At 40.4% G+C, this 27,191-nt stretch overlaps 3 protein-coding genes across 10 annotated transcripts in view; 2 read left to right on the forward strand and 1 right to left on the reverse strand.

Moving 5' to 3' along the window:
* LOC114061542 (solute carrier family 2, facilitated glucose transporter member 11-like) overlaps nucleotides 1-10,959 on the forward strand; it is an 11,335-nt gene extending 376 nt beyond the window's left edge. The window contains exons 2-13 of one of the 4 annotated variants that reach the window (XM_027892111.1): nucleotides 134-224; nucleotides 2,167-2,265; nucleotides 3,813-3,973; nucleotides 4,671-4,795; nucleotides 5,036-5,165; nucleotides 5,677-5,825; nucleotides 7,017-7,204; nucleotides 7,710-7,820; nucleotides 7,931-8,032; nucleotides 8,562-8,637; nucleotides 9,107-9,234; nucleotides 10,166-10,959. In XM_027892111.1, coding sequence (XP_027747912.1) covers nucleotides 171-224; nucleotides 2,167-2,265; nucleotides 3,813-3,973; nucleotides 4,671-4,795; nucleotides 5,036-5,165; nucleotides 5,677-5,825; nucleotides 7,017-7,204; nucleotides 7,710-7,820; nucleotides 7,931-8,032; nucleotides 8,562-8,637; nucleotides 9,107-9,234; nucleotides 10,166-10,384 — 1,542 coding nt within the window. In that variant the 5' untranslated portion in view covers nucleotides 134-170 and the 3' untranslated portion in view covers nucleotides 10,385-10,959. Of the gene's footprint in view, nucleotides 1-51; nucleotides 225-2,166; nucleotides 2,266-3,812; nucleotides 3,974-4,670; nucleotides 4,796-5,035; nucleotides 5,166-5,676; nucleotides 5,826-7,016; nucleotides 7,205-7,709; nucleotides 7,821-7,930; nucleotides 8,033-8,561; nucleotides 8,638-9,106; nucleotides 9,235-10,165 lie in introns of those variants that run through there. The other 3 variants (XM_027892110.1, XM_027892112.1, XM_027892113.1) reach the window with 3 other exon arrangements.
* Nucleotides 10,960-11,507: 548 nt separating this feature from the next.
* HSCB (HscB mitochondrial iron-sulfur cluster cochaperone) lies at nucleotides 11,508-15,186 on the reverse strand. Of its 2 annotated transcripts, XM_027892116.1 has the most exons (6): nucleotides 14,978-15,186; nucleotides 14,815-14,911; nucleotides 14,357-14,446; nucleotides 13,714-13,858; nucleotides 12,798-12,845; nucleotides 11,508-11,665 (listed from the first exon to the last, which is right to left on the reverse strand). In XM_027892116.1, the coding sequence occupies exons 1-6, from the start codon at nucleotides 15,175-15,177 to the stop codon at nucleotides 11,574-11,576; spliced, it is 672 nt and encodes a 223-aa protein (XP_027747917.1). In that variant the 5' UTR covers nucleotides 15,178-15,186; the 3' UTR covers nucleotides 11,508-11,573. The 2 variants fall into 2 exon arrangements, with proteins under 2 accessions (XP_027747917.1, XP_027747918.1); XM_027892117.1 differs by lacking the exon at nucleotides 14,815-14,911 and having other exon boundaries at nucleotides 14,978-15,130.
* Nucleotides 14,828-26,908, forward strand: CHEK2 (checkpoint kinase 2). Of its 4 annotated transcripts, none has more exons than XM_027892107.1 (15): nucleotides 14,828-14,929; nucleotides 16,262-16,507; nucleotides 17,057-17,181; nucleotides 17,447-17,594; nucleotides 18,130-18,220; nucleotides 19,036-19,144; nucleotides 19,728-19,781; nucleotides 20,361-20,422; nucleotides 20,880-20,979; nucleotides 21,492-21,578; nucleotides 22,278-22,441; nucleotides 22,658-22,773; nucleotides 24,805-24,890; nucleotides 25,998-26,078; nucleotides 26,678-26,908. In XM_027892107.1, the coding sequence occupies exons 2-15, from the start codon at nucleotides 16,267-16,269 to the stop codon at nucleotides 26,771-26,773; spliced, it is 1,560 nt and encodes a 519-aa protein (XP_027747908.1). In that variant the 5' UTR covers nucleotides 14,828-14,929; nucleotides 16,262-16,266; the 3' UTR covers nucleotides 26,774-26,908. The 4 variants fall into 4 exon arrangements, with proteins under 4 accessions (XP_027747908.1, XP_027747907.1, XP_027747906.1 ...); XM_027892106.1 differs by lacking the exon at nucleotides 14,828-14,929 and adding an exon at nucleotides 15,462-15,559; XM_027892105.1 differs by lacking the exon at nucleotides 14,828-14,929 and having other exon boundaries at nucleotides 15,975-16,507.
* The last annotated feature ends 283 nt before the right edge of the window (nucleotides 26,909-27,191 follow it).

The following is a 27,191-nucleotide window of genomic DNA, read 5'->3' on the forward strand; positions in this document are numbered from 1 at the left end:
GAAACAACGAAACAAAGATAAAAAAACCAGAAGCAACCGAAAAACCCGCAAACCAACCAACCAACAAAACTCAGCTATGTCCTAATACAATAGTAACCTAATTTCTCTGGCACCTTTTATTCCTGTGATGTAGTCTTACTAAATTTTGCAAAGGAAATCCAATTCAGCCCATGCTCAGAATGGAGCACCAGCCGCTGCTCAGAGGGTCTAGCTCGCCCAGCAAGGTAAGCAGAACTGTCCTGGCCTCAGAAGGTGGATCTTGCTGGGAGTTTGTAGTTTTAGCAGTGATGCACAAATGTGAAATGCACTGATGTTTCTATTAGCTTTTAAATAGAAAAACATTAGGGGATTAGGCTGATAAAGTTTAGTGCTTTCCTTGAACACCTAGCTGTGTTGTACAACGGAAGATATAAAAGTACGTTTTCTCATTCTCGTGTTTTACACTGAATGTAAACTGAATTTTGTTTGTGTCGTGTTTCTGAGATAAGGTGAAAGTGCTTCTAAACTGTCAGAAGTTCAGTAGCATAGAGAGCAGATGAGGCTGTTGTCTGTGCTTTCACCAAGAAATTGGGGCCCAAACTCCAATGTGAGACAACATATCAGTGTAATGAGCCGGCTGATTTTGGGCAGGATGAACAAAAGATCTGTCATAAGAAAACTTATGTGATGTATGTTAATGATTTTGGGTTGTTTGTTTGTTTATTTTCTGTCTTTTCTAGATTCCAGGTTTTACCCACGAGATACGTTTACAGTACTTGGTTAACGGAAAGGTCTGAGTGTGCAGTGCCAGTATTTACCCCCTCTAGCTTTATTTTTTCTACCATACTTGCTGCAGCCCTTATATATTACTCTTGATTCGTTGCTTTGCTTGTAATTTTGAGAGACATTTTTTATTCTTGGAAACTGTAAGGAAATGTTAATTGCATTTTACTTTATTAAGATTCATTTCAACTTCTGAGTTTTAGTCCTGAAGCAAGGAAGTTTTGGTGAATTATCTTTAGGAAAGACACAGCTCTTTCAAGCTACAGTACAGTATCTGGAATAACTCAGCATTTCTGGGAACTGGGCCAAGAATGAGAAGGATGAAGAATTAGTCTACATACCTTTAAAATGAGAAATTCAGGGAGTACAAGTTTATAGGAAAAATTATGTAAAATATATATGAAGGAAGGGGAAATTTGACCACTGAAGTGGCTTTAGTATAGGAGACGTCATTGTGTCCAGCTGAAGTTAGACAATAAGGTACTATGAGATGAAATTAGGACCTAATTTTAAACTAAAGGGTTGCTAGATGTTCGAACTGGATGTTATTTTTAGTACAATCATATTCAGTAAAAAATAGAGTCAGAAAACACCACATGAGAAAACCAAACACTGTACAAACCTCTGGAGATCTCTGACCCAGAGGTCTCATCCAAAGTATGATGTTTTATGACCAATTAGACTTCTGAGATTTAAATGTGTCATAATAGTAGTTTGTATTGGCCTTAAACCCAATGAATCTGTGACTCTGTTAATTTTAGTTTATAAATACTGATTTAGGAATGTAACTAGGTAATCAGTATTGAAAAATTAAAATACATGCCAATATATTTCAAATTGAATACTATTATCAGTGAACATTATGTTGTCATTTAAGATACTAGGGCTTAGCAACTGCCAGCTTGCAGACACTGAGTAATCATTTTAGGGACCTTCAGTGGGAAATAAAATACTGTTATTTCTCACATCTTGGTTGAAATGTGCGGCAAAGAAACCAGGATTTGGTTAATTCTTATGCTGAATCATAGTGCCTCTAACACCAAACATAAACAGTCCTTTCATTCTTTCATTAAAAACAGACACCATGGGTAGTGTGGCTCATGCGAAAAGCATTTACAGAGTTTCCAATAAAATCTGCAGTGGTTATGTTGCCTACACTTAAATCTGGAGACTTGTGATTGTGGCAACTCTAAAGGCTGTTAAGGATCATGGCTGAAGTCAGCGTGAAATGCTTCTCCTGCTGGAGTCCTTTGGGAGTTCATGCAGTTTTCTAAAGAAATATTTTCACTGTTCTAAAGTAAAAACATGATGTATTTCCTCATGATTCTCTCCTAGATATGACATGCATGTGTGTTCAAAGACCTCTCTCTTTTCACACCCATTACGCTTTCTTTTGTTCTCTAGCTCCCCAGCTGGACATTGTTCCTGGCTGTTTGTGCTGTTGGAATTGGAGGGACCTTTCAGTATGGGTATAATGTCTCCATTATCAATGCACCCACACAGGTAAAAGCTCATCTCTTGTTCACAGGGCTGTTTCCTCTCTAACAAATGTGCAATGGGAACCAAAGCAGGTTTCCTCTCACATGAAGGATTCTTGTTGATTTCCCAAAGGGTTTTGTGTGAATTTCTTTATGAGCACCTCCCATCAGAGGTATTCTGTGTCAGATAAAGGTGCCAAATAGGCCTCATAAATACCTCTGTTAAGTATGTTTTAGAAGGATTAACCGAATAAATATCTTTTTCAGTTATGCCTTTGACTAAAATAGCCCAGAACATTAAGAATAAAATAGAAGAGAATATTTTCAGTTGGAAGGGACCTACAGTGACAACCTAGTCCAGCTGCCTGACCACTTCAGGGCTGACCAAAAGTTAAAGCATATTACTAGGGACATTGTCCAAATGCTTTTGGGGCATTGACCACTTCTCTAGGAAGCCTGTTCCAGTGTTTCTGTAGGATGTCACCACTGTTTCTCCTAATGTCAAGTTTAAGCCTCCCCTGACACAGCATGGAACCATTCCCACACATCCTGTCATTGGATAACAGGGAGAAAGGATAGTTGTCCATCACAAGACAGGCTTACTGAAAAAGATCTTCTTAGGGAGTCAAAAAGTTGCATCTGTAGTGGCTGAGTAACTTGTAGGTATTTTCATCTTCTTGTTATTTGTGCATCCTTTGCCAGGGCCTTAAGAATTTTGCCTATTTTGTAGATGACTCGAGGATCTGAGCAAATGGTCTTGTGAAAGTGATGAGTATAATTTTCTGCTGATTGATTTGCTTGTGAAACTGTGAAGACTGAATTTGCTATAACACTGTATGCTTTTTACAAAGGTTAAAAGAAGCTGTTTGTGAAAGAACATGTAATATGCTGGAGACAGAGGGACAGTCCAGGAACTTTGTCCTTCTGTAAAGTCTTCATTTACTGGCAAAGAACAGGAGTCTTTTATTACGAATGCATGTCAGTTCAGGAGTTTCTTAAGACAAATTTTAGGAGACCAAGCATTTAGGATAACAGTTTAAAAGTTCTGACACAAGAATACTCTTAAGAAAAGTGGAGCATTATCAGAGTTGCAAAAGGGATTTTATTATGACTTGTTGGACTACACTAAAGCAGGAAGATTTAGATCAAGCGTCAGAATGAGTCTCCCAACTGTACAATATTTTAGGTTGTAAGGCCTCTGTGCTCTGAGGTGTTCCTAAAATCAGTTGGACCAATCACCCACCGTCCCCTCCCTCCTGCAGAAGGACCTCAGTGCTCTCTTCATGGCAGTGTGGCTGGCTGGTGTTTCTCCTGTGGTGCAGCACAGGCTGCCTGAGCCAGGACACAAAGTAGAGCTGCTCAGCGGCCTTTGATGTATGTGAGGAGCAGGAAACAGTGTTGGGGTCAAGGAAGATTCTGCCAGACATTGATGTTTTTAATATAATACAAATAAGGTGATACCTGTTGTTAGCTCCCAGAATTGGTTTTCAGGATTGGGGGGCAAGTTATTTGTAGTGCTGTGCTGTAGGGCTGCACATAATGCTACACATTCACCATTCTTTTCTACCGCAGCATGTACACAAGTTCTTAAATGAAACCTGGACTAGTCGTTATCACAAGGAACTTAATCCAGATTTGCTGACTTTTCTTTGGTCTGTCATTGCTTCTATCTTTTCCCTTGGAGGCCTGTGTGGAGCCCTGATGGGAGGCAGCATGGCAATTCGCCTGGGCAGGTCAGTGCAGCAGCAGGCATACAGCAGCATGTTTGCTTCTCCGACCTTCTTACTGCAATAGAAAGAAAATAAATGGAAAAAGAATGGGATAAAAGAGTAGTTTGAGTGTCTATACATGTTTTTCCCTTCAAAACAGTTTTCTGACAGAATTTTACAGTTTATTCCAATGTGACTTTAAAGGATGAGGCCTGAATTATATAACCTTCCAGTTTAGTCTTCGAATTGCATTTACTGAAATCTGAGTAGGAGAACACGTTTGCAAACATGGGTATCCCCCCACCCCATTTGAAGCCTTTGTGCCAGTAAAGACATGCTGCCTCATCCGTTGCACTTCATGTGTGTAAATGAACCCTGCTCCTATCTGGTCAGACATTCTGTCATATTTATGCATTATTATTATTATGTTTAGACATTTTAAAAAACACAGTCAGTTTTATCAGATGTTTGGGTTTCCAGGGAATAGCACATTTCTTCAGTATAAAACTCACTTTTTCCCATATTACCAGAGAGGAAAACTTTTTAAAAAACATGTTTTTGCAGATTTCTTTAGTGTCTGGTTGTCTTTTTTAGTTTGGTTTGTTGTTGTTGTTGTTGTTGTTTTGATTTTGTTTGTTTGTTTCAAATGGTTTGGTTGTGGTGGTGTCTTTTTTGTTTGTTTCATTATTGTTGTTATTTTTTGTTTTTTCCTCCTCTGTAGGAAAGGAGCTCTTTTGGTGAATAATATTATAGCAATACTAGCTTCCATTTTAATGGGGCTCAGTTATCCTACAGGATTGTTTGAGTTACTGATTGCTGGAAGGTTTTTGATTGGCATAAATACAGGTGAATGATTCCCTATTCCTACTCTCAATAAACTATGGTAAATGATAAATTATTGTTACTGCTGACTCTTTAGGTTTTATATGTGTTTTTGACAAAAATGTTCTGTAGTCTAACTTGGAATCTGAAGGCAGCTAAATTAATAGGAAATTAACTAAGTCTGATTTCCTTCCTGTTTTGGTTTAGTAACTCTTTGCAAAGCAATTTCTATTGATAGGTAAATGTTCTTCCATTTACTTGCAGGTATTGGGTTCTGTGTGCAGCCTTTGTATATTGGGGAGATTGCCCCAAAACATCTGAGAGGAGGCTTGGCCATGGGGACTTCCATCTTTCTGACTGGGGGGATTCTGACTGGACAAATAATTGGTTTGAGGTTAGAAATACTTTTTTCTTTTCCTGTTTTGTATTACTCTCGTGTGAAGAATTCCAGTTTCCTGCAGCTCCTTGCAGAACATTCCTTGTGCCATTGTAGCATTAGAATTCACAGGGAGGGTCCCCCTGGAGGAAGACGACCCTGCTTTGGTCACTTTATTCCTACAACTGGCAGCCCTCAGCACTGTCTCCCGAGGGAAGTAGTCTCAGTTCAGATGGGTCAGCCAGAACAGCATCAGTAATACAGGCACATCTGTGCTGAGTCCATGTGTTCTGCCAGTTTGTTGGTGGAGACAGTGAATGTTCACAAGCCAGGACTTGGGAGCAAAGCACTCCTCGTTTCTGTGACGTAGCACTGCCGCTGGTTTTGTCCCCAGTGAGATCAGAGGACGTTGCTGGGCCTTCATCCAGCGGGATCTTAAGTTCCAAGAGCAGAGACTGCATTCATAGTAACCAGTAGCTGATTATTATAATTCTTTACCTTCTTTTCCCACACCTCCTTTTTCACACAGGGAATTACTAGGTGGAGAAAAGTACTGGCCTCTGTTGCTATCCAGCAGCTGTTTTCCAGCATTTGCCCAACTTTTATTCCTGCCATGGTTTCCTGAAAGTCCCAGATACCTTCTTATTGACAGAGGCGATGAGCTGAGCTGTGCCAAAGGTAATATACAACATCTATGCTTTCTGTGTCTTCAGAAGGGTACAATGAGTATACTGGGTTCCAGATTTTCCTTTTATCTTCATCTACACAGCACAGTTATATCACCTAGTGCTTTTTGGCCCATGTTTTTCTTCCAGTGAGCTTATGTGGAAAAAAGGATTGTGGAACTCAGGAGCCTGTAATGGATTATGAACAAAATTTTATTATCCTGTTTGAAATATAACTTCATGTTTTGTTGCTCCTCAATGAAATTTCTAAAGGTTTTCTCTTCTCTTTCTAAACTTTTTCTTTTGACAAAGTAACATCTGTGAATTACTGAACCTCTCACTGGATTGCTCATTTCTCAGGTCATGTCACAGATTAAGTACTAATTACATCAGATATTTTCTTCCTTTCAGTGGTAATGTTGTACTTTTCCTGTAAGAAATAGTTGGAAAGAATTTAAAAAGGAGATGGCATAAGTAGCTGAAAAATTGGAGAGCTTTTTGCTGAAAAAGAGTGATTCATTGGCTATTTTAGCAGAAAACTCCTAAATCCTCCATTTTCTAAACAGTTACCTTTTAAATACCTTTTTTTTCCCTTTTTATATCATGTAGGAGAACTCTGACAGCTTAAACTTCTCCCTTTACCTTTGAGAGATCTACGTTTGCTTTCCTTTTATTCAAACCCTACTCAAGAAACAATTGTACTTTCATAGCTTTGCAGTCCTGCAGAAAGGAGCAAATGAAGCCCACACACTACAAGAAGAATTTGAAAGACAGAAATTCAGATCAGTTAAGATTTTTTTCCCCCTGAATTTACACATTTCTCTTTGTACTGCAAGAAGAAACTAAATATCACAAGAAATTTATTTTATTTCTGCCTAGAATATAAGCAAAACATTTCAAACTGGTAAGAGTGTCCACAAATGAAAAGAGTATTTGGAGGGCTGGGGATGAGATACAGAATATTTTGCTTGGTGAATATTTCAAGGTCAGATATTCCTCAAAAAAAAAAAAAGTAAAGGAATGCCAAGAATCCTCCAAATCCACCACAGCAAAAAATGCTGAAAAACCAGCAAGGAAAAAATAAGTCACAAAACAAAAGTTTTCATATCCTAACAAGAGCCTGGTCATTGTGGAAAGAGATGATTTTCCAGGAGTTGTGGCTAATAGGCAAACATAAAGGAAATAATTTTTTTCTGTTTTTTAGCTTTGAAGCGATTTCATGGCTCTTCAGAGTATCGAAGGGAGATGGAAGACATCCAGCGGGAATCTTCTGCCTTAGATGGGGAGAAGCCCAAGAAGCCCTGGCAGTTATTCACCGATTGTGGTGTGAGATGGCAGCTCATCACCGTGATTGTGATGACCATAGGCCAACAGCTCAGTGGGATAAATGCTGTAAGATTTCATACAAATTAACAGCTTAAATAATGGTTTAATTCCCATCTGTTTTTCAACCATTTCTTAACACAAAAGATCTGCTTACAGAAGCTCAGAGAAATGGGATAAGTGGGAAAGAGTATCCTTGCATTATTTCAGTGTTTCTCTTTTTCTTAATTTTTTTTTTCTCATTTCTATGCTTCTGGTATGCAAATTTCTTTAAAGAATGACTTGATAGTTGTGTTTACATTCTTCTGAAAATAAAAGTGGATCAGCTTATTGTGTCTGGTTTAGGAATATGAAGCATTATAAGTTGAATAATTTTACTTGCTTCTCTGATAGCAATATACTTACACAGACATGAATTTGACAGATTCCTTTTGGTGCTTACGTGGGATTAGTAACTCATAATATAAAACACATTGAGCTGTGTGTTTAGTATGAACTAGACTTTGTTTCCAGTCAATGCTTTAACTACCAGGAAAGCCTCATTGTTGGTTTTATTTTTTTTTTTCTGTTGTAGATTTATTTCTATGCAACTTACATTTTTGAAGCAGCTGGGATCTCAGCTGAGAAAATCCCGTATGTGACACTCGGCACTGGAGCTTGTGAATGCCTCACAGCCCTCTCCTGTGTAAGGAGCAATTTGTTCTACCTCCCAGCACAAAGAGTAATGATGCTTCTTGAAGAACACTGGTAAAAATGAGATCAGTATATTAACAGAAGATTATGTCTTGTCCGCAGGGTTTACTGATAGACTACGTGGGAAGAAGATACCTCATCATTGGGGGTTATCTCCTCATGACCCTCTGGTGCATTGTTCTCACCTTCTCTCTGACATACCAGGTGCAAAGGACTCATTCCTATTACATGTTATGATTATAGTGAGTGAAAAACGACAGGATAAGGGGAATGGGTTTAAACTGTAAGAGAGTAGGTTAGATTTGGTATCAGGGAAAAATTCTCCCCTGTGAGGGTGGGGAGGCCCTGGCACAGGTTACACAGAGAAGCTGTGGCTGCCCCATCCCTGGAAGTGTCTGAGGCCAGGTTGGATGGGGCTTGGAGCAACCTGGGCTAGTGGAAGGTGTCCCTGCCCATGGCAGGGGGGTGGGAACTACATGATCTTTAAGGTCCCTTCCAACCCAAACCATACTATGATCATGTGATTCTGTGATACAATTTAGTAAAAATTATTGAATGAACACTATTTAAATTCTCCAAAGCAGTACTGTTAAATGAATAAGCTGTAAACAGTCATGAATGACTGCTGGTCTTACTTTCAGTAACACACAAAAGGCAATGTAACTGTTAAGCTAAACTTTTAAACTGGCTTATCAAAATCTGAACTAAACCTTCTCATTCTCTTCTGTTCCAGGACCTGTACCCCTGGGTGCCTTACGTGAGCATGATGTCTATATTTGCCTTCATCTTGAGCTTTGGGTTGGGACCAGGTACTGCACAGGAACGTGTGTGTCCGAGTGCTGGAAGGTGTGGGAGGGAAAGGAGGTGTCAGCAGTGCTGCTGTGTGCACCAGGCAGGACATCTTTGCGGTGCAGCTGCTGGTGCTCTGGCTAAGAAACCCAAGTGAGCCCATCTCGTAGCCCAAAACTGAGGCTTACCATGCACCCTTCTGGGGCAGCTGTGTGTGAGGGAGGGCTTAGTTCTGTCCTTCAGAACAAAGGAGTTATACACAGAGCAAGACACAGGCTGTGACCCCTCAGATGGAACCCTGCTCCCTGAGCAGTGCGGCTGAAACGGGGCTGTTTCAGTGGCTCCTTCCTGCAAGGGCAGTAGCCTCAGAAGTGCACTGTTAGGAATCATAATAGATCAGCTAGTGGCACATGCAAAAACAACTCTGTTTTATCTGGCATTAGAAGTTCCACAGGTGGACATTTAGTTCTGTTTCTGACCCATTCCCAGGTGGCATAACCAACACCCTGATAGCGGAGTTATTCGTACAGTCCTCACGTCCTGCTGCTTACATGATCGGAGGGACTCTTAGCTGGATTAGTTTCTTCACAATTGGAATGCTCTTTCCCTTTATAGTGGTAAGTATGCACAGCACAGTTTCCTAATGGTTGCACCACCCATTTCACCTGCTCCCAGGTTCCATCCCATTGTTTATATTGCATTGTGTACACTTGTGTTTATTATTCAGTGACACTTGAACAGGATGCTCACTGCCCCTCAAATGAGTTTCAGTCAGTCTTAAAATATTTTTTAGATCTCACAGAAACCAATAAAACATGATAGATGAAAATTAAAAGGAACGTGTGGGGGTAATTTTCATCTTCAGATTAAAAGAATGGAAAAGGTATAAAAAAAAAGAAAAAATCAGATTCAGATAATGCATTTTTTTAACAGTGCCTTGTGCTTTTATGGCAGAGTAAAGGCAAGGTAGTACCTCTGGTGGCCACCTCTGAGGGCTCACTGAACTGACAGAGGGTTCTGTGATCAGATTATGAGGAAAGGCAATACATGGTTTCATGTCCAGTTTTGAATCTTCAGTTGTAGCACTTGCTCTTGAGAGCAAAACCTGCAGGAACATCACGCAGCAGGGTATTTGGATCTGCCTGTTCTTTCTTTGTGGTTGAGCTCTGCTTCTCAATAAGACAGTTGGGGTTTTTTAATGTACAGCACTGAAAAATGTTAATATTCCAGAAAAAGATAAATCATATAATCTTAAAATATATGACAGCTAAGAAGTAAATGTTGAATTGTCCCTAGACTGTGAATTGTTTAGTATTCAAATGGTTTATCTTATTTTTTTTCAAATAAAAGACTACCCAGTCTATTGCACTTGGTAGTCTTTTATCTAAAAAAAAAAAAAATTAAAAAGTTACATGTAAAGGATAGATTGCATGACTTTATTAAAAATATCTGAGCAGCAGTGTTAGGTATGAATGGAAATAAAAAGCTGCTTATTTTCTCAAACCTATTGTTACACTTGAAATATGTTGCAATCACATTTATTTTCAGAATGGACTGAAGCAGTATTGTTTTCTGGTGTTCTTACTGGAGTGCTCCTTTGTTGCTGCTTTCATCTTCCTTGTAATTCCTGAGACAAAAAACAAGTCTTTTCTGGAAATCAAAAAGGAATTTCACAAGCTTAATTTTGGAAGAAATACTAGAAAAAAGGAAACAGAGCTTTATGAAAGAAGACAACTTCAAGATAAATTTTTAAAAAGTCCTGCGTAATTTTATGGCTGTAACAGAACAACAGTGAGAATTATGAACTAAATTAGGAATGTAATACATGATCAAATGCCTTATTAAATCCTCCTGTGTATTTAGAGGAAGTGTAACTAAAGGCAAGTTAGTATTGCTGAAATGCTGTTAAAACATGTATTGCTGAAACACTATTAACAACATATTATATTATCCATAGGAGACTTGACATTTAGTTGTAACCTGATGCTATAGGGACACAGAAATGCCAGGGAACACCCCTGGCAGATTTCTGTGCATAATTCAGTGGCTCTTCTTGCATTTCAAAGCCCCATCTTCAGTTCAGGTCATCATGCACATCCAAATGCTTCACTGAGTAAAACAGGGAGTTCTTGTTAAAACCCAAACAAGAACTCACCTACTGAAAACTTTAAAAAATATTTAAAATACTCCAGTTTATGTAAAAATGTGGGTATTTAGTTGCCATTTTTCACTTTCTTTACCCAGTCCTACTATTGTAACTGTACAACAACGGTATAGCACCTCTCTGAATTAATGGTATTTGTAATAAAGACTTGTAGCCCAATAAAACAGTTTCTGGGGTTAGAATTTGGGTTTATTTTTTCCCCTAACCCAGCATCTTAACATTTTAAACTATGCAACAGGGTAAAACCTCTTCTAGTTTTGAAGGTCAGTTCTTGTCAGACTGAGGTCAACATACCAAAAGCATGCAGTAGTGGAGAGCACAGATGACAGGAATGAAATACTTTTAACCTTAAAAGAATTTTCAAGATGGTGTGAGAGAATACACACAAGGAGACTATAGAGCTCCTGCAGGACATACTAAATGACCTTTCTGCTTATTTCCAGCATTTTGTCCAGGACTCTTTCTCAACTTACAACACGTTCTTCATATTTCATTAAGTAAGAAATCTCACTTATATCTGACATTTGTGTGCCTTTCCGGCCTTTGTTTCCATACCTGTAGCTGCCAGGACAGTGGCCCACCTTACCCAGTACAACTTTTCCTGGTTGTAATAAGCATTTTCAAATTCCATCTGCTACTGAAGTGCTGCAGCAAGCACTGGATTTTACATTTATTTTCCTCAGAATTAAAGCTTTAAATGGAAACACAGGAAAAGAACACCATTTATCTGATTTTGATAACTATCTGTTTAATTGAAAATAACATTAATTATTAATCCCAAAGGAAGCAGCATCAGGAAGGGATCTTCTTGGTCTTTAATTTATCCTCTAAGTTTGCAAAATACTTCATTTTTCCTAGAAGCTTCTTAGCTTCTTGAAGATCATCTGAAATGAAATAAACATTTTACAGAGGGAGAGCTGAATTTGCATTTTCAAAATGACTCTCAAGATTTCAATGACAGAACTTGTTTCAGTACTAAGAGCTGTGAGCTGCAAGGACTCAGACTATTAAAACCATGTTGCCTCTTATTTTAATCTGGGATGGTTTGGGAGCACAACTGAGATGTTCCAAAAAACATGTAACAATGTAATTTTTGGAAAAGAAATGACTTCTGTAAAGTGGCTGCAATACTGACACAGCCACTGGGCAAGACAAACGTTTTTGTTTTAAATGTGTGCAATTTAGACCAACTGACATAACTGAAAAATGCAAAAGAGCTGCAGTCCAGTCTGGAGAGTGCCAATTCCAAACATGATACTGAAACAATTTCTCTTCAATGAAACAATTGGAGGGGAAATATGGTTTATTACTGACAAGGACAGATGCAACACAGTCCTTCTTGTGGCACAGAGTAACAGATTATAACAGACTGTAACTCCTCACAGGCAGGCCCAGCCAGCACCACTTCGATGTTTACAGTTACAACACCCCACCCCTCACAGCTGCAGCATTCTGAGATCCGGCACGGAAATACAAAGGTTTCTTCCCAGATTCAGAACAGTTCATTGGTTGTGGAATAAAGTTATGTTGTTTCTTGCACAGGAAACCCCCAAAACAGGCATCAGAACTTTCCTTGCTGCACAGCTTCCGTGACAATGGAATCGTTCCTGTCACTGCACAGAACAGCACCCACTACTCTGCTGCAGCTCCAAGGCTGCAGAACATCTCCCAGATTCCAGTGTAAAACCTCACAATAGGCCTAAGTTTGATTTGATTTAGCGTGTTCTTCACAGTATTCTGGGAAACTCACAGCTTCTTACCATTTGCATTCCCACTCAAAGTGATTATTTTGATGCAAAATTAATTAAATGGAACTTTTGTACTGGATTTTGCTTTTAATGCTAAATTCCTGCATCAGCAGAAAGATCAGTTTAGAAGCTCTTATGCTAAATACCACACAAAGAACCCTTGTTGATGTAGTATTTCTGTTCTATAGTTCAGGAAATATTTGCCAGTGAGAGAATGTGGGGTTTTTCAGCATTTTATGGCAGCTAAATACTTCATAAAAACAAGTACCTTTTTCGAAAGCTGCAGTCAGCTCTCTGGTCAGTTCTTCTTGTTTAACTGCAAGACAAATTATTTAATTCACTTTTTGTTACATACTCAGTGTATTTTATACCACTGCATTCCAACTGCCTGCAGTGGGAAACTTCATTACTAGTCTCAGTCTTTGGGAGCTAAGAGAGTTTTTCATAATACTGCTGTCACTTTTAATTCTAATTTCAAATTAAATAGGTTTACAGGCAGCAATTCCAATGCACATCAATGGTCACTAATTTCCCAGCAATCTAGCTTATTTTTGGTCTATCAGTTTACCCTGCTAAGGTGAATTTTCTCCTGCTCTACTCAGTTTTTATTCTAACTATTCTAATTGCTTTTGGCATACTACGCTTTGTTATTGTAAAGAATTGAATATATCAGTAAACCAAATATTTTGATGTTGCAAATAATATAAAAAGAAAGATGCTTGTGTAAGGACAATAACCACTTAATATAACGGTGGGTAAGTTGAAGAAGGTGAAAGACATACAATGTCTGGGTAAATGACATTATTTAATATCATCAGACAAGCATTTTATTCAACTTCATTTTAAGAGGTTCTTTTTTTCTTTGGAACAGTTGACTTGCCCATATCTGCTAAAGATTGAGTAAATTCCTTTTTCTAGTCTATATATACTTATTTTGCCATCAAAATGGGTTCTGTTATACAGATGTTCTCAAGCCAGATGTGATGATTAGATGCATAAATAGGTAAAGACAATATTGGGGAAGGGGACCAGGGCAGAAGCTCTTGCACTGAATCAATTCCAGACTAACACAAGTTAGAGACATTACAAGAAACACACCAGAACAGATAAAAGCTTTCAAAAAGAATCTTGTATTACTGAAGATATAAATTAGTTCAGTACAAATCCCTCAAATAATAACCTACCTTTAATTAAAGTTTCGATTTCTTCAATGATATTCTCATTTTTTGATTCTGCTAATTTCTCATTAATTTCCATGATTTCCATGAGGAACGCTGAGTCTGCATCACAGTCTGTCTCTTGTGCTGGCTCCACTCCACTCAGCTCCAGCTGGCAGAGGAAATGGGAATTTGAAAGTAAACACTATTACATCTAATTAAATGGGAATTATTAAGTTTTTTAGAGGGGCGCACTTATATTCATATCCGATAAACCTACAGTGTATTCCATGAAAGGTGCATAAACAGTCTCGATCTGCAAATTAACTTCATACACGGGCTGACCGTAAAAATCAGCAGTTACCCTAAGTCAAAAAATGTAACGAAGGCTGCCAAGGGCCAGACTGAAATTCCGTATGAGCAGCCGTGGCGAAACACAACATGTGATGTGGGAAACAAATCAGTGTAACATGAGCAGTAAATGTTATGATAAGCTGATTATGTTTAGACAAACTTGGTTTTGATCTCCCTTCAGTCCCCGGTCATCCTCTTCTTCAGAGGAATGTGAATTAGCACGTTAAGGATGAAGTGGAAGGTCTGGTCCCTCACAGCACCCCCAGCCCCTATGGTTAGTTAGAGGGACACTGATAACTCCTAACGGAGACCTTACTAGATAGAGGCCCCGGCTCAGAGGGTTCAGCAGGGTCTGGTAGGCCTTGTTGATCAGGGAAGAGTGTTGCTCAGAGTAGTACTGCTCTTTCTGCAAGTGGACGACAAACTTAAGTTAATAACAAGTGGCACAACACACTTCGCTGCATACAGAAAACCAGCGTCCCTACACCAGTCCGTGTGTGAAACTTTGGGGGCTCCGTGGACATGGGAGCAGCGTCACTGCACTCAGCTAAGACCTGACGAGCCGCAGCGGCCCCTCATCGTCCTCCGCTGCAAATCCATGACAGTCTCTTCTAAGCACCGGGAGACAAACACAGGCGAGTCCCCGCACTCCCCGAGCAGGAGAGAGACGGGGGCTCGGCGATGGGACCGCAGGCGAAGGGCGGGTTCCCTCGGCCGTCCCCGAGCCCCGCGGGCCCCGCCCGGCCCGGCCCCCCCGCCCGGCCCGGCGCTCACCGGCGGCCTCTGGCCGAAGCGGTCGGGGTGTACGGCGCGCTGCAGGCTCCGGAATCGCCGCTGCAGCTGCCGCGCGTCGATGCGGAAGGAGCGGTCACTGCGGGACACAAGGCGGGTGAGCCCCGCGGCCGGCCGGACCCGCGGCCGCCCCGCCCGCACTCACCAGTCCATCAGGCGGAAGAGATCGGGCCGCGGCGCCGGCGGCTGCAGGGCCCGGCAGGCGGGGCAGAAGCGGGGCGGCCCGTCGGTGGCGGGGAGCGCGGTGCCGCAGCTCCAGCATAGCGGCCCCGGGGCGCGGCCCAGCCCGGCCCCGGGCAGCGCCCGCCGCGCCCACCCGAGCCGGGCCCGCAGCACCGCCCGCATCGCGCCCCGCTCCCGGCGGCCCCCGCGCGCCCGGCCCCTTATTGGCTCGGCCCGAGGCGCGCGCGGCGTGAGCCTCGTGAGTTCCGTGAGTCGTGAGTTCGGGTCCCGCTCCGGCCCCGCGCTCCGCTCCCTCCTTCGCCCGGCCCTCCTCTCCTCTCCCGCCGCGGGGCCGCTCCTCGCCGCTTCTCCCGGGAAGGCCGCGCGGCGCCGCTGGGTCCCGGGGCCGGGGTGCTCGGGCGGGCAGGGCAGGGCAGGGCAGGACGGGCTGGGACAGGACAGGTGCTGAGTGAACGGGAGCCCGTCAGTGCCGCCCCGGGGTCCCGTCCGCGGCGGCCCGGCTCCGCCGTCTGAGCGTCCGGGAGCTGTTCAGAAGGAGGTGTAGGTTGGATATGAGGGAAAATTCCTTTATTGGGGAGGGCTGCCCAGCCTTGGCACAGGCTGCCGAGGGCAGGGGTGAAGTCACCATCCCTAGAGGGGCTTTAACAGCCGCGGGGATGTGGCACCTGGGGACGGGGTCAGTGGTGGCCTTGGCAGCGCTGGGCGAGCGGCTGGACTCGATGGCCTCTCTCTTTTCCAATCCAAACGATTCTATGGTTCCGCTCCCTCCGCGGGCGGCTGTGCCAGCACCGCTGCAAAGGGCTGCGGTCGGAGCCCCTGGCCCTCGCCTGTAGAAAATGGGACGTAGGAAGTAACTTGGGAGTTGTTGTGGGTTTTTTGGCTCCTAATGAAAGGTAGCAAACCGCTGAAGAGGTTTAAATTAGTCTGCATTATACATCGAACGGTATGGCAAACAGTGCCCGTGCCTGTGTGACCCAGTGCGAGGCCTGAAGTCCTCGGGAGCAATCTGGGAATAAGAGTTAATTCTGTTCTAGAACCAGCAGAGGCCGCCCCACATTCCCTTCTAAAAAGAAAGCCATCCTGGTTCGCAAAATTCCTGGGGATTTAACCCGCACATGCACTCTTGGGTTGGAAGTTTTACTTTGAAGTCTGAGAATGGACTTGAACATTAATAGTACAGTGTGTGAGTGCTTACTAGTTTTACTTTACTGTAGTAACTGTGTTTTTTTTAACATCCTCTTTGAAGCCAATATGTCCCGAGAGACTGAAAGTGAAGTACAGCAGACTCAAGTTACCCAGTCGTCACAGAGTTCTTCTTCCAGTGGGTCACAGAGTACTAGTCAGTCTTCCTCAAGTTCTGGGACCCTCAGTTCTTTGGACACTGTTCCCACTCAGGAGCTTCCATCGATCCCTGAGGACCAGGAACCGGAAGAGCTGGTTCCTCAGCCGTGGGGTCGACTCTTTGCACTTGCAGCAGGTTTCAGCAATTGTGGTATGTGCATACTGTAAAAAACCTCTTGGTTTGTTTGTAGGACCCCAGGGAAGTTCTGAGCCGCTTAATAGACAGCAATGTCTTCTAATTTTTAAATTAAGTACAAGCAAATTTAGGTATGCAACTTTTGCAATAACGTTTTATTCTATACATCCCAGTATTTATATTGGGTATTTGGATACACAGATTCCATAGACTTAGAGAAATTATGGGATGTTCATGTTCTTTGTTGCATGCTTCATTTTTCCATTTTATAACTTATTTTGTTATCATATATGTCTATATTGCTGAGAGTGAACTGAAAGCTATTACTACTAAGGAGGGCAAAATTATTAAGAGCATAAAGAGGATAAAATTATTAAGGAATTTTACAAGGTGTCAGTATTACATGGTGCTTTGTCTGAATTAAGACAAATAAATTTGATGGTAGGGGAAGAATCTTGTCTCTGGTATCCTACTCTACCATTTGGCATCATTCTGTAGTGCCATAGTTAATAACTTCCTGCAATGTTGTGTTCTCTCTCTGCTGTACCTTCCCCTCCTCTGCAGACTGTGTGAATGAGGAATACTGGTTTGGGAGAGACAAAAGCTGTGATTACAGTTTTTCTAAGCTAGGATTGTATGAGACTGGCTTCTATGAAAACTATAGCAAGAAGCATTTCCGAATTTTCAGGGTAAGTGCTGGACAGGTTCGCTGTCTCTGCCTTGGCATAATTCAAAAAGTGTCTTTGGGGCAGAAATCCTAAAGTTATTAAAGTATCTTCAGTGTTGACTCCTTTAACACAACTCTTGGCAACGCCCCACTCACCTGGTTTATGAAATAACCTAAGTAGTCTCATTTCTTGAGCCAACAATAGTAAATTTCTAGTCTGTCATGTCTTTACTGTAAAGTCATTACTTCTTTACTTTCATCTTTGCTGTTTTTTTTTTCTCTTTGAGGAAATGGGTCCCAAAAATTCCTATGTTGCCTATATTGAAGACCATAGTGCAAATGGAACATTTGTGAATAAAGAGCTTGTTGGAAAAGGGAAGAGGCTTCCACTGATTCACAACTCCGAAATTGCACTGTCTCTACAGACCAATAAGGGTAAAATATACTTTTACCTAAGTAGGTTCTTCGCATGTTGACCAGGAGGTTGTTTCTGCACTGATTTGAGTGTGTTTCTTGGGAGCTGCTTCATGAGGGCTGTTAAAACACAGCTATGGATAGATGTTTTAGTACTTGCATAAAAATTATCCATATCAAACCTAGGAAAAAAACTAAAAAAGAAAGCTGAGAGGAATCTGCATCAGATAGCACCTTACTAGAGTATAAACTTCTGTTGTTGCTTTCCTATTTTTAAAATGCTTTTGGGCTTCAGTAGCTGTGCATGTGGTGGTAGAAACGGGGAGGCAGACTACTGAAGAAAAGTTGAAAATCCCCCCAGATACCTAACAGGATGCTGCATAATAAATAGAAAATCCTCTTAAAAATTAGCAGAGCTGGGTGCATTTAGTTTTTCCTCTAGCAGGGATTTTTTCAGTCATGTTGTTGACTATAAAAGCTCAGGAAAACAGCTTTGTTTCTTACAACAAAATTTTAAAGTTAATAACAGAAAAATGATCTCCGCTTGTCTTCCCAGTGTTTGTGTTTTCTGATCTTACGGTGGATGATCAGATGACGTTTCCTAGAGAATTGAGAGAGAAATATATCATGTCAAAGACTTTGGGAAGGTAAGCATCCTTCTTTCCTCAGTAGAAGAGAAATGAAAACAGAGATTTTGGCTTTATCCCAGTAATTGGCTTGGGTTTTGCAACCTGCCATCAGTGGTGAAAACTGGTTTTTGTTTTGTTTTGTAGAAGATAATAAAGTTTGTAAATACTTAGCAAGTTTTTAAAGTTTGTATATTAATTTGCCCGGTTACTGGAAGTAGAAGGAGCTTTATCTTGGAATACAGATTTCTACAACATCACTGTTAAGACCTTCAGACAGAAGGGGAAAGAACTGTCCAGGAAAAAGGAGAGAGAGGCTATTTTAAGAGGAGGCTATTTTTTTTCTCTTTTGGAAACAGTTGGTCAGTGAAGAATTTGGGGGTGAATGGTTGAGTAGAAACAAATCTGAGCAGGAAATGCAAGAATTTCTTTCTGCAATGTAATTGCAGTTTAGTAAAAACACAAGTATTGTCATATCTGTTCTTCAGATTTGTGCAGTCTGGTGTCGCGAGAACCCTTCCTAGGTTCTCTTCCCCTAAATGCCTTTGGGTGAAGGAAATGCTGACAGCTTGTCTGTCATATTTGCCCCTACCCTTGGTGCCAACAGACCTGTTGCTTTGCATATTTACTCCTGCAGTTCTGAATGAGCGGCCCTTGACAACACTTGCTATTTAAACAGGCTTCCTATAACTGCTGAATGCTTCCTGAAAGGGGCATATTTTAGAAAGCAGCAGCTCCAAATTGCGTGTAATACAATGCTTTTATTTGTCTGTGCTTGTTACACAGATTTTTGAGCAGTATTTGTAAGCATTGACATAGCTGTGCTCTCGTGTTAGTGGCGCCTGTGGAGAAGTCAAACTGGCATTTGAGAAGAGCACTTGTAACAAAGTGGCCGTGAAGATCATCAATAAACGGAAGTTTGCGGCAAGTGGCCTGAGAGAGGCAGTGAGTGCTTTTGTTTGTCTGTCTGTCTGTCTGTCTTGGCCTTCTTGCAGTGGCCCTGGAATATTTGCTAACTTCTCTGACTCCCCAGCTGTCTTCAACTAAGGAGGATTTTCTTACTTAATTCAAAAAATGGAAATGCCTTTTGGTCTTGTAGCATCTCCAGAATTCTGTAGGAAATACTTACTTCCATTCTTCGGCCACATTCCATTGGGTTCATAATTTGGGACTGTTAATGGGATGTGTACAGAGGGTGGTGTGGAGTCTTGTGGGGTTTGGTTTAAAGGGCAGTACAGGTGTATATGTGACAGTATTTTTTTGGGTTTTGCAGTTTGGAAATTAGTTGTGGATTTCTAACCCACTGTGAAATTACATCTGTGGAGCAATATCTTGCTCTTGATGGTGACAGCAGATTGTTTATTTAATTCACTGAAGGCACCTGATGGGTTTATGGAAAAAGTTTGTATATTATGATCACTTAGAGTAGCAAGGGGCATGATGGCTTTTCTGGTGTTGTCTTTTGTTTCCGATGTGTCCTATTTCAGAACAGCACTGTCTTACCCAATGCACTTGATTATTTTAACAGAACCCAGCTTTTAATATCGATACAGAAATTGAAATTTTGAAGAAAATAGATCACGTGAGTGTTTCTGTACATTGTTATTCCCTTTTGCTTCTTACTGTATGTACTTGTGTAGTTCACTGACCTTAGTGTAGAAACGGAAGATGAATTTTATCTGTTCAGAAATGTGTTAAAGGAGGCATATGCTTTTTCTTGTAAATTGTCTTCTTTTAATTATATTGTGTCTTTGCAGATTTCAGATTTTAAAAGTTTGTATAAATGAGATGTAAATTTGAGAAGAAACTTAACAGGAGAAGTTTCAACCTGAACCACTGTTGTAGAAATCTTTCCTTGATGCAAGTTTTTATAAATGCCATGAGATAACCAAATATAAAGATTAGTTTTGACTGGCAGTTTCTTCAATTTGTATCCCCTCTTTTCTCTGCATGTAAAATAGACAAAATATTGAGGGGATCATAACTCACAACCAGAAAAATAAGGATTGTGTTTACCAAAGTCTGGGGTGTCGCTAGCCACTTGTTTTAAGTGTTGGTTTAAGTGACATGGTTGAAATACTGCAGTAGGAGCTTTAGGAGTAATTTTACAAATAATTCTACTTTTTTTGTGTGTCTCTATTTGTGTTCCCTTTTCTGTTAGCCTTGCCTAATCAAGATCAAAAACTTTTTTGAAGCAGAGGATTACTACATTGTTTTGGAACTGTAAGTAAATTGTTTGAAAGTACATGCAAAAAATGAAATGTTTACCATAGCTACAAAGAATGTGTGTAGTTCTGAACTGTGGGGGGTTTGTTTGTTTTATTTGTTTTTCTTTTGCTGACCTTCAGTGTTCTGTGAAACTTCTGTAAGATTAGGAACCAGGAGAAAGTCATACTTTGTAGGCACTTGCTGCCTAGATATTGTTTGCTGTGCGTAGCTGCTACTTTTTTGATTTTGGAGCTTGTAAGAGGTGGCTGATCAAAAACCATATAACAACTCCCAGTGAGGACTTAAGAGAGTGACCCGAACTCAGCAGTGCGTGTGCTGTGTTTAGGATGTTGCTCACTCATTTTCAGAAACTTATTCTTTCTCTGTAGACAATTGTTTTAGTCTTAGTCCTGTCTAATGAGACGAATCTTTTGGAAGTCATGTCTTGACTTCTTACCCGCATTTGTTTTAGGATGGAAGGAGGAGAATTGTATGACAGAGTGTCAAGGCCAGTCAAGATGAAAGAAGCTACCTGCAAGTTGTATTTTTATCAGATGCTGCTGGCAGTAAAGGTACATAATCGTGAATTCTATCAAGAAGAAATATGGTTATGCATATGAATATCAGTAAGATGAATTTTTCTGTCACTTGTCATTTCTGAAACCAAGCAATCAGCACAGCATTCTTAACAATTTGATTTAATAAGAGAAATGGAAAACCAGAATTCCTACAAAGGCAACACAGGACTTGGGTCTTCCTTAGTTCTGTGCTTTTACTGAGATGAAGAAGTGTAACTCCCCAGAGAATGGGAAGTATATAATACATGGCCAGGTCTGCACACTGAGCTTGCAGTGAGATTTGTCATTTGAAGCATAATGATTTCTAAGGTTTTTTTTGTTTCTTTGTTTTTTTTTTTCTTGTTTTGTTTATTTTAAAGGGAGAGTTGTAAGCACGGGAGCTTTAAATGCCTCTTACACAGCTGTTTCCGTTATCCTGCCATTGCCATGGGAAAAATTGGAAAGCTTACATTTTAAAACAGCTTAATATTCTTTTTTTCCTTAATTGTCTATCTTTCTATGTCTAGTATCTTCATGACAATGGAATTATACACCGAGACCTAAAGCCAGAAAATGTGCTACTTTCATCTTCTGAAGAGACGTGTCTTATAAAGGTAAGAAAACTTACATTTTGTGTTAATGGAGAAATTTGGGAGTCTTCCTTCCTATTCTTCTTGATATTTTGTTAAACATATCCAAAAAGATATTATGGAAGTAGCCATGCAAACCATAAAATAACTTAAAACATTGAGGCTTTTCATAATTTTATTTTTGCTTTTATGGGTATTTCAACCCCTACACTTCATAACTAACTTCAAATGTCAATGCTCCTTTTTTTTTTTTCTCCCAATAAAGTGTAATTCTTGGATTATAGGCAGCATTCCCACAAGCTGTATGTGACAAGACTTTTTTTTGTGGTTTTGTTTTTTTATGGGGGTGGGGTCTGTTTTTTCTTTTGTGTTTTTTTTTTTCCCCCCAGAGAAAGCATTGAATAGATTTGCACAGTAAAGTGCTTATTTGTTAAGTAATCACTTCTATTAAGAGATTCTGTGGTTGCCCATTTACATCTAAGTTTGAGAGTACTTTTTGCTAGTGTAAAGTGGGATCCTCTGTCATATTTCTCTCTCTTCCTCCTCTCCCATTCTCACGTACAACTCAAAGAAGTTTGGGTAACTTTTGTTCATAGTCATGTACTGGAACTGTCTTGGAAGGAAGAAGTTTGATGTTAATTCCTGACCTATGTCGACAATGTGATGTTTTCTAGCCCAGTCCATCCTAATTTGTAATGTGGTATTACCATTTTTAAATACAAGATTACAGATTTTGGACAATCCAAGATTCTTGGAGAAGCTTCTCTTATGAAAACATTATGTGGTACTCCCATGTATCTTGCTCCTGAGGTTCTAAATTCACTTGGGACTGCTGGATACAGCCGAGCTGTGGACTGCTGGAGTTTAGGAGTTATTCTTTTTGTATGGTAAGATACTGTGTAGATGTACCTTCACTGGGCAGTCTTTGACATATGTGGCTTGAGAGATGGCAACTTCAGTATCTATATTAGGAAGTGAAAGTGTATTTAAAATGTCACACCTGTAGAAACACCGTGATAGCAGGTGCTTTAAAATGTGTGATTTCGGTGTTTCATTTGCCATGACAAAATCTGTGTTATTTAACATTGTTTTCTTTTACATAGCTTGTGTGGATATCCACCATTCAGTGAGCAAAATACTCAACTCTCTCTGGAAGAACAAATCACTCGTGGAAAATACACGTTCATTGCAAGAGAATGGAAGCACGTGTCAGACACGGGTATGACTCCAGCACAGTGGGTAGCAGAATATCAGCCTCTTCTCTTGTAGTTCTTACTTTCCCTTATCTTCCTTTCCAGCTATATGGCGCATTGCAGGTTAATATGTTTAGTTTTTAAAGTAGTATCCTAATTTTTTTTAAAGTTCATGGTTAAAGCATTAGAAAGAGGAGATACCTTTTCGTTGAAGAGATTTCTTAGTAATATTTAGCGTAATTAACCACAGAAGTATAGAGTTTGTGGGCACATATGTCTATTTTTCCTCTTTCCACTTTTTCTTCTGACTTTTATCAAGCTGGTCTACAGACTTTGCCTTGCCTAAACATTCTTCAAGTGTTGAGCCAAAAATGCCAGGAATTTAAGGAATATGAGTTAGAACTCCAAAAAACCAAATGTTCCAAGAGAATCATTTCATGGTGCTAGACTTGTAGCTGAAAGTGTCAATCACATTTGTGGAATCAGCTATTATGTTTGGCCCACTATAAGCTAAGTAGTCTGCAAAATGGAGTTTCTGCATAGTAAACTGCAATGATAGCTACTGTTTTCATGCTTTTATTTTTTTCAGGACACTTTATATTCACAAAGTAATTGTAGTATTTGCCTTGGATACTCCTTTATATGTGCAGAGAAATTTCTAATAAGTGATGCTGTCACTCTGTGCCTAATAAACTTACCAAATATAACTCCTTCCTGAATAATTTGAAGCTTATTCAATAGTAAGTCAGACATGTATGAGAACAGAAATTATTTAAAGGTTGTACATAGTCCTACTGGTATGTATTTAGAATAATCAGAATGAAAAGTAAATCTTGCCAAAATTCCCTTATGGGAGATTTGGAATAATAAAATATGACATAAATGCCGCATTTTCAGTGTGCCTAATAAGCAGGTTCCTAAGAAAATGAAGTTTATGTTGAGCATACATGTGTCTGTCTCTTCTTTCCCACCTTCCTAGATGGACAATCTGCTTTCCAAGACACAGTAAACCAGGATATTAAATTAAGCTGTCTTTGCTTTTCCACAGTAATACTGAAGCTTTTAGGAAAGTGTATCAGGGTGAGTTCGAAAGGATGCTGAGATAGAAAACCAAGACACTGTTGAAAAACTCAAGAATAATTTATTACAAAAATGACCAAGTAAACGGGAACCCGAGAGAAAGAGAACAATAAGAGAACACGACACCCTACTCACGCAGGTGTCAGAAAGGAAGTTATCTTACCCACTCCCAATATCAGAGAATCCTCTACAGCAGCTGTGTTTTTCGGAGGGGTGATGGCTCACATGTGCAGGCGTACCTGCTACAGACAAGTGGTCCTTCATGTGAAGCAAAAATCACCCCCAAAAACCCAGCTGACTGCTCTTATACCATTAACTGATTGCGTCTGTCCAGGCAGGCGTGGCCAGTACTGCCCAGACAGAGGTTCTCAGTCTGCCCCCTCGGTTCTGTAAGTGTACCCCTTCAGCGCATGCCTGAATACTTTGGGATTCCCCTCTCACATATGCTGTTTAGCTCAAAGGGTCTTATCTCTTTGGGTCTGGGGGCTTTACTTCATCTTCTCTTCAGTTTCTCCTTCAAATGTCCTGAACAGAACACCAGTTAAAACAGTTTATACAAGAAACTCTCTCTGCAAGGACAAGGTTCCCGTTTATCAGTGAACTTGGCAGGCAAAGAACAAAACTTTCACAGGTGGCTGGCCCAAACACAGGCCAAAAAATATCAATGTTCCCCGATACAGAAAGTGCTCAGTCTCCTATGCATGCTCAGAACATAAACTGTGGACGTGATCAGTATATCTACTGGTAATTTTGGGGTACTGAGAAGTGTTGTATCGTGTGCATGTGAAGGAAAGATGGTTGCAGTCTGCAGCCCTCCCTAAGCATAGAAAAAAGACAAGTGATCTGCCCAGCCTGTATTTTTTGGGCATTGTTCTGAAGGGGTATCAGACACATTGTTGCACGTAGCTTTGGTGTATGCCTATTTCAGGTAATGAATGTATTGATCATATGTCAACCAGCTCTCTTTATTATTTTAGCTCTGGATCTTGTGAAGAAGCTGTTGGTTGTGGACCCACGCAAACGTCTTACCACAGAGGAAGCCTTAAAGCATCCTTGGCTTCAGGTAGGAATTGAGTTTTAACTGAAATACAGCAAAGCTGAGTTGTTAGGGGGATAATTTGTTGCTGTGAACTCAAAGGCGGTTCAGTAGCCTGAACGTTGTGAAGTTTTGTTAATGCAGTATAATTTGCTTCTGCAAGGAAGCAGGAAAATATGGACAGGCAGGCTTAAGCTCTGACTTAAGATCGCAGTTGTTATTGCCATGAAGCCAAAGAACTGAAGCTCTCCTTGCCCATCACTGTATCCCTCCTGTGGCATTCTCCCCAGAGCAGTGTCAGGAACACATTACACCTCTGGTGAATGTGTATTGACTTTTCAAGTCAGCACGGAAAAACCCTGTGTGACCAGGCCTGTTAGCCCTCTGATGATTTTGGGTACGCTAGGGAATTTTTCAGATATTAAAAGTAAGCATCTTCTCCAAACAGTATTTAATTTCTACAGATTTATTTAAACCAGTAGTGCTTTCGAATTAGTATTTTCAATACATGTGCTGTTTACTCCATTCTTTGCTAAAATCTACAGCTTTAAAACTTGGTTAGCTGCTTAAACCTAAGTACTACTCAGTGGAAATGTCCTACCTGCATTTAATAAAACAGGTGCTTAATAAAACATTTCTCAAAAGCATATAAATAATTGCTCTTTCTGCCTCTTAAAACTTCACTGAGGTCTTATGAATGGGACTTAGTTTGGTTGCATGCTGAAGAAAACACTCAGGTGTTTGTTAAATAAATGGAAAAATATTTATCTTACCCATTAACTCAAAGGTAGCCACAGTTAAATCAGGTGATGCTGGAAAAGAAAAACAAGTCAAAATTCTATATCAAATAAAATGGATGTTCACATCACAGCCTTTGTGTTAGGACTTAAGAATGTAGTTAAACAAAAAAGGATATACTGCAACACTCCATTGCTTAGAAAAAGGAACCCCTCCCCTGCCTTCCCCCAAGAAACTTAGTAACAACAGCTGAAATCCTTAGGAGAACAGTGATTGTTATTTCTAATTGTCTCTAGCGGTGAATGTCCCATTCACTTCTCTTGGAGTTTCCCAATCTTTGTTTTTTTCTTAAATATTCTGTCTACTACTTGGCTACTGGTTTTTTTTTTCTCTCAGGATGAGGATATGAAGAGTACATTTCAACAGCTACTTGCTCAGACACATGCCAGTATGAATCCACCACAAACATCAAAAATGGTATGTGTAATAGATACTTGAAGATTAATATTTGAGGCACAGAGAAATTAGATTTTGAAGTAGCCTGTAATAAGAAAATCAGCTAATTTTGAGACTTTAAAGAAATGTGCCCTTGGGCTGTACGTGGCAGCCTGCTGGTTATCTCTGCTTCCTGAGGAGCAGCAATGGACTTTCATGCTTTGTCCACACTTGTTTAAATGTATGGAAACAGCCTCCTGGGCTTCAAAGAATGATCCATATATTTAGAATAAAGTTGTTGAACATATATATATTTTTTTAATGGATTCAAGTCACTAATGTATAGTGTTCAAGGAAAAATTCTCATGTTAGTGCAAATTTACGATGGCATTGTGCCATTCATTACCATATGCTAATTAGGTGAATTGTAAACAGTAGCTGTTTCAAGCTGGGAGCAATGTCTTATATGAGAAGGCTCAAATATAATTAGATGTATTTTGGTAGAGAAATGGGTTAGTCATGCTGCTTTTTGGGTCAGAGAAAGGAGACACTGGCCAACACTTGTAATTCTGGAGCAAGCAGAACAGTCAGGCTCTGTCTTGCCTGGTTTCTGTAGCCATCCTGCTGTATCTGTCTTTTAGCCAACCACAACGAGAAAGCGTCACCATGAAAATGAGGAAGAATCTGGCCCTTCTAAGCGAACTGCTCCTTCTACATCGTTTCAGAAAATGAGATGAAAAAGAAAGAAAAGTGTCTTTTGCTAATGCCAGCTTTTTGTACGGAAAGCAGATTTATTTTTTATAAAAATTTAGTAATGGAATAACTGTTGAAGATGCAATTTCCAAATAAAATTAACTTTGTAAGACTGAAGTGACTGCTGTGCATGCGTGATACTCTGCACAAATAGTCACGTTCTGGTCCATCCAGCTGTCTGACTCAAGGAAAATACCAGAAAAACTCCTGAACTGAGTTACTAACCATTTTTAGGCTAGCTTCATCCTCACCTACATTCTTTGTTTCTTCTCTTCCAGTTTCTAGGTTAGGCATGGAAATAATGCTTAGTCCTCATAGATGAGAAAGGAATACTAGGTTTGCTGAGCTTCTGCCACATGCCTGACACATGCCTGATACAATGCTGCCCACAGACTTCTGAGG

The sequence above is a fragment of the Empidonax traillii genome, unplaced genomic scaffold (assembly GCF_003031625.1).
Source record: "Empidonax traillii isolate 1590-97213 ecotype Southwest subspecies unplaced genomic scaffold, ASM303162v1 scaffold338:size1951571, whole genome shotgun sequence".
Taxonomy (NCBI): Eukaryota; Metazoa; Chordata; class Aves; order Passeriformes; family Tyrannidae; genus Empidonax; species Empidonax traillii.

Excerpts from the sequence above, each read along its gene's own strand:
- HSCB (XM_027892116.1), bottom strand. The coding sequence starts at position 15,177 with ATGCGGGCGGTGCTGCGGGCCCGGCTCGGGTGGGCGCGGCGGGCGCTG. Across the intron at positions 13,859-14,356 it reads TGAGCCGGGGCCTCTATCTA|CTGGAGCTGAGTGGAGTGGA; the intron begins GTAAGGTCTCCG and ends TTCCTCTGCCAG. Across the intron at positions 11,666-12,797 it reads GACTGCAGCTTTCGAAAAAG|ATGATCTTCAAGAAGCTAAG; the intron begins GTACTTGTTTTT and ends ATTTCATTTCAG.
- CHEK2 (XM_027892105.1), top strand. The coding sequence starts at position 16,171 with ATGGACTTGAACATTAATAGTACAGTGTGTGAGTGCTTACTAGTTTTA. Across the intron at positions 21,579-22,277 it reads AAGAGACGTGTCTTATAAAG|ATTACAGATTTTGGACAATC; the intron begins GTAAGAAAACTT and ends TTTAAATACAAG. Across the intron at positions 22,774-24,804 it reads GAAGCACGTGTCAGACACGG|CTCTGGATCTTGTGAAGAAG; the intron begins GTATGACTCCAG and ends TTATTATTTTAG.